Source organism: Limulus polyphemus, unplaced genomic scaffold (genome assembly GCF_000517525.1).
Source record: "Limulus polyphemus unplaced genomic scaffold, Limulus_polyphemus-2.1.2 Scaffold821, whole genome shotgun sequence".
Classification (NCBI taxonomy): Eukaryota; Metazoa; Arthropoda; class Merostomata; order Xiphosura; family Limulidae; genus Limulus; species Limulus polyphemus.
Genome location: NW_013666431.1, coordinates 114835 through 117993, shown reverse-complemented (window position 1 = coordinate 117993; position 3159 = coordinate 114835). Strand labels below are relative to the sequence as shown.

The window sequence follows — 3159 nt, the reverse complement described above, 5'->3', positions numbered from 1 at the left end:
TACTGCTCGCTTGACTCGATTATCACAATTATTTCTCTTCAATCTATCTCCGGCTTGTATACTTAAAAAGAGGGCGTCTAGCAAACGCTGGGACATTCGTGAGGTTGCCCGATAAGTCACGATCCTTCTAGATACTCCAGCTGGTATGCTCCCAGCGTCGTGCGACTTCCGCTGTCGTAACTATTTCAATAGATGGCGCGACCTGTTTCATATTTTTTCAAGACAGATTTTTGAGCTTTTTTTTTAAAACGGTGCAATTTCTTACATTGCTTGATTGTTGTCAGACAAGTGAATGTTTTTAAAAACTTGAAAATGTGTTTATCAACGTAGCTTGTTTCAGTTGATGACCTTAGATAGGAACTTGTCTAATTTATTTATGGTGAAAGGCTTAGGTCATAAAAATGAAAACAGGTAAGTTAGAAGTCGAATTCAATCGTCAATAGATAAGTGCAACGAGGTCAGTGATCTCCACGAACTTCACGTGCTTAATCAGATTCTCACTATAACAGTCGTTATTCGTGAAAACTGATCCCTATTATGTATGTCGTATCCAAGCTGGCCTGAGGAGCACTGGTATTGCGCGAAAGGCATCGGTGGCACTAAATATAGCAGATGTAGTATGGCTGACCTATTATATAATCTTCTTTGCTTTAATATCGAAACGCATCCTTGTCGTAAAATACAAACTTTAAACGCATGCGCTTACTTATTATCTGAAACAGTGATTATGAAATATGTACATGTTTGGTAAATTATAACATTAGTCTGATATTATACAAGAGAACTACATATAAAATTTCTGACGAGTGTAATGTAATAGTCTGTATAACATCCACATTACGGCACACAAAAAACAACAACAAACAACGTGGATACCAATTTATTTATTTAAAAGTAGAAGCTGTTTAAAGTAACAACCTGCAAATATCAGGAAACTACAAAATATGTCATTTTTTCACACGTTTATAAATTTTTAATGATGGGTGAGGAAACATCGTGGAAAGAAATAAAACCTTCAATTATCATATGCACTGTTGTCTGTCAGTAATTATGGACGAAACTATAATATTGATATACAGCTATCACGCCTTTTAATCATTAATAAAATCAAAGATGATTGAAATAACATTTCTCGAGTGTAAAACAAGGCACTCGAGAAATATGCAACTCGTTAACAGCCCAATTGGAGATGTTACGTTGTTTTCGTCATACGATTGGGTGATCCTTAACGTTACGTCTTACACTACCCTGACCTATTTGCTAACTAAGGTTGCGCAATATAGATTTAAATTTCAAAGTGTCGCTAATAAGTAAGACTAGCAAAAAAATTTTGTACAGATTTTAAAAAATGATTTAATTTTTTAATTCTTAAGAAATATTTCTTGATAAAATTTTTTAATCTCATAATTCTGCACGTTTTGTTGACCCAAAAGTGTTTAAAACATATAATTTAAGTTACTAGTTTTAAAATAGTGATAATAATACATTTGTATAATATATATTAAGTAATGAACAATTACTATGATAACTTGCCTTTTAAAACGAGTAACACTTATAAGTTTGTAAGCATGACATGTTAAAAATGAGAAATATGCCTATGTATTATGCAAATAATATATTCGTGCGCCAAAAGCATCTGATCTATTTGTACATGCAAAAAATATTTTGGGTAAAAGAACAGGAGAGCATTAAGGATAAATGTATACTGAAAGATTTTGCAATATATAAGATATAGAATTATAGGAGAAGAATATTTGATTTCAGCAGATATTTTACTAAATTTTAACAATTATATCTGAAGGAACACGCAAGAAACGTAAACAAAACGTAAAATTCAAGGCAAGATGTCTAATAGTAAAAAATAGTTCTTTCTACGTTCTGCGTGAGTTTAAAATAAGAGTAAGAAGACACACTAGACAGAGATAATAATATTAGTGTTGTGACTATATAAAAGCAGTGCTTGAAGTGAGGCGGGATACCATCCCACTTCTTTTCAGGAAGGCCCGACACCATCCCGCTACCTTTTAGTAGACTGTAAGCTTCTTAGAAGGGAAAGGTTCAATAGACGATGCACGAATGAGACAAAGTAGTGCATGAATGGAGCGAATGAACCCTCTTCTTTTGGGCCCAGTCAGTATGACCGAGTTTGTAACCATCACAGTTTCCATACTGTCACTCGTAACTGTATACATCTGTTTATACTTAATTTTATTGTTTCATTGTCCTTGGAATCTTGTATAATTAATAATCCCGCCATACAAGTTGTAAATCACTAGGCGAACGTGCAGCTCTCGTTATCATATCGAATTACCTAATGCTCACGCGTATACCTAGTGAATAATTATTATTATTATTATTCATTATCTTACCTAATAAGTTTATAATCTTGACATTTTAGTTACTTTCATAATAATAGCTAGAGAATGCATATGAAAAAGAAGAAATATTGTACCCAGTTTCGAAAATTTCATACCCCCCTCCCCATTTCAAACGCTGTATAAAGGTTTTAGAAAAAATTACCTTTTTCTGTGACATATTCTCTCTAAAATTTATCAAAAAATGGAAAACTTATTTCATACTACTGGACGGCAGACCTTAAAAAGCAAACCCTATCAAGTGGCTAATAAACTAAGCCCTTCCAAACAAGTTTTGTTTATCAATATTTACGTGTAAATCATTGCTAATGATAAACTAGTGATTTCGAAAATTGACTGTTTGTCTGTAAAATCTTCTTATGAAACATCCTTAAGTCTTCGTATTTTCGAAACTTGTATACAAGCACATAGCAACCGTAATGAAAAGTAAAAGTTTAGTCAACGTCCTTTTCAACAAGAATTAAACTTCCAGGAGGCAAAGAGTATACTGTCCCCAAACTTGGTGACAATCTCACAACCTTCATGCTTTCTGCTTCAGCTGTGGGAACAGGAGATATGGCGCCCTCTGGTGTATCAACACCTTTTTTTATTTTCTCTTCGGCCCCTTCTGTTTTATCCAGAGTTTCACAACGAGTTGATCCATTTGAGAAATTCATTTGTAACTAGAAAGTAAATGTAAACAGGTTAATATATGAAAAGGAATATATAAAATTTTTCAATAAAAATATTGTTACGTCTCCGTTTGTTAATTAACTTTCCGTAACTTCGTTCCGACGAAACTTAA

At 33.2% G+C, this 3159-nt stretch overlaps 1 protein-coding gene across 3 annotated transcripts in view; it reads right to left on the bottom strand.

Moving 5' to 3' along the window:
- Positions 1-865: 865 nt before the first annotated feature.
- Positions 866-3159, bottom strand: part of LOC106460717 — a 14948-nt gene continuing 12654 nt past the window's right edge. For all 3 annotated transcript variants that reach the window (XM_013920453.2, XM_022387497.1, XM_013920452.2), the window contains one exon: positions 866-3037. In XM_013920453.2, coding sequence (XP_013775907.1) covers positions 2810-3037 — 228 coding nt within the window. In that variant the 3' untranslated portion in view covers positions 866-2809. The remainder of the gene's footprint in view (positions 3038-3159) is intronic.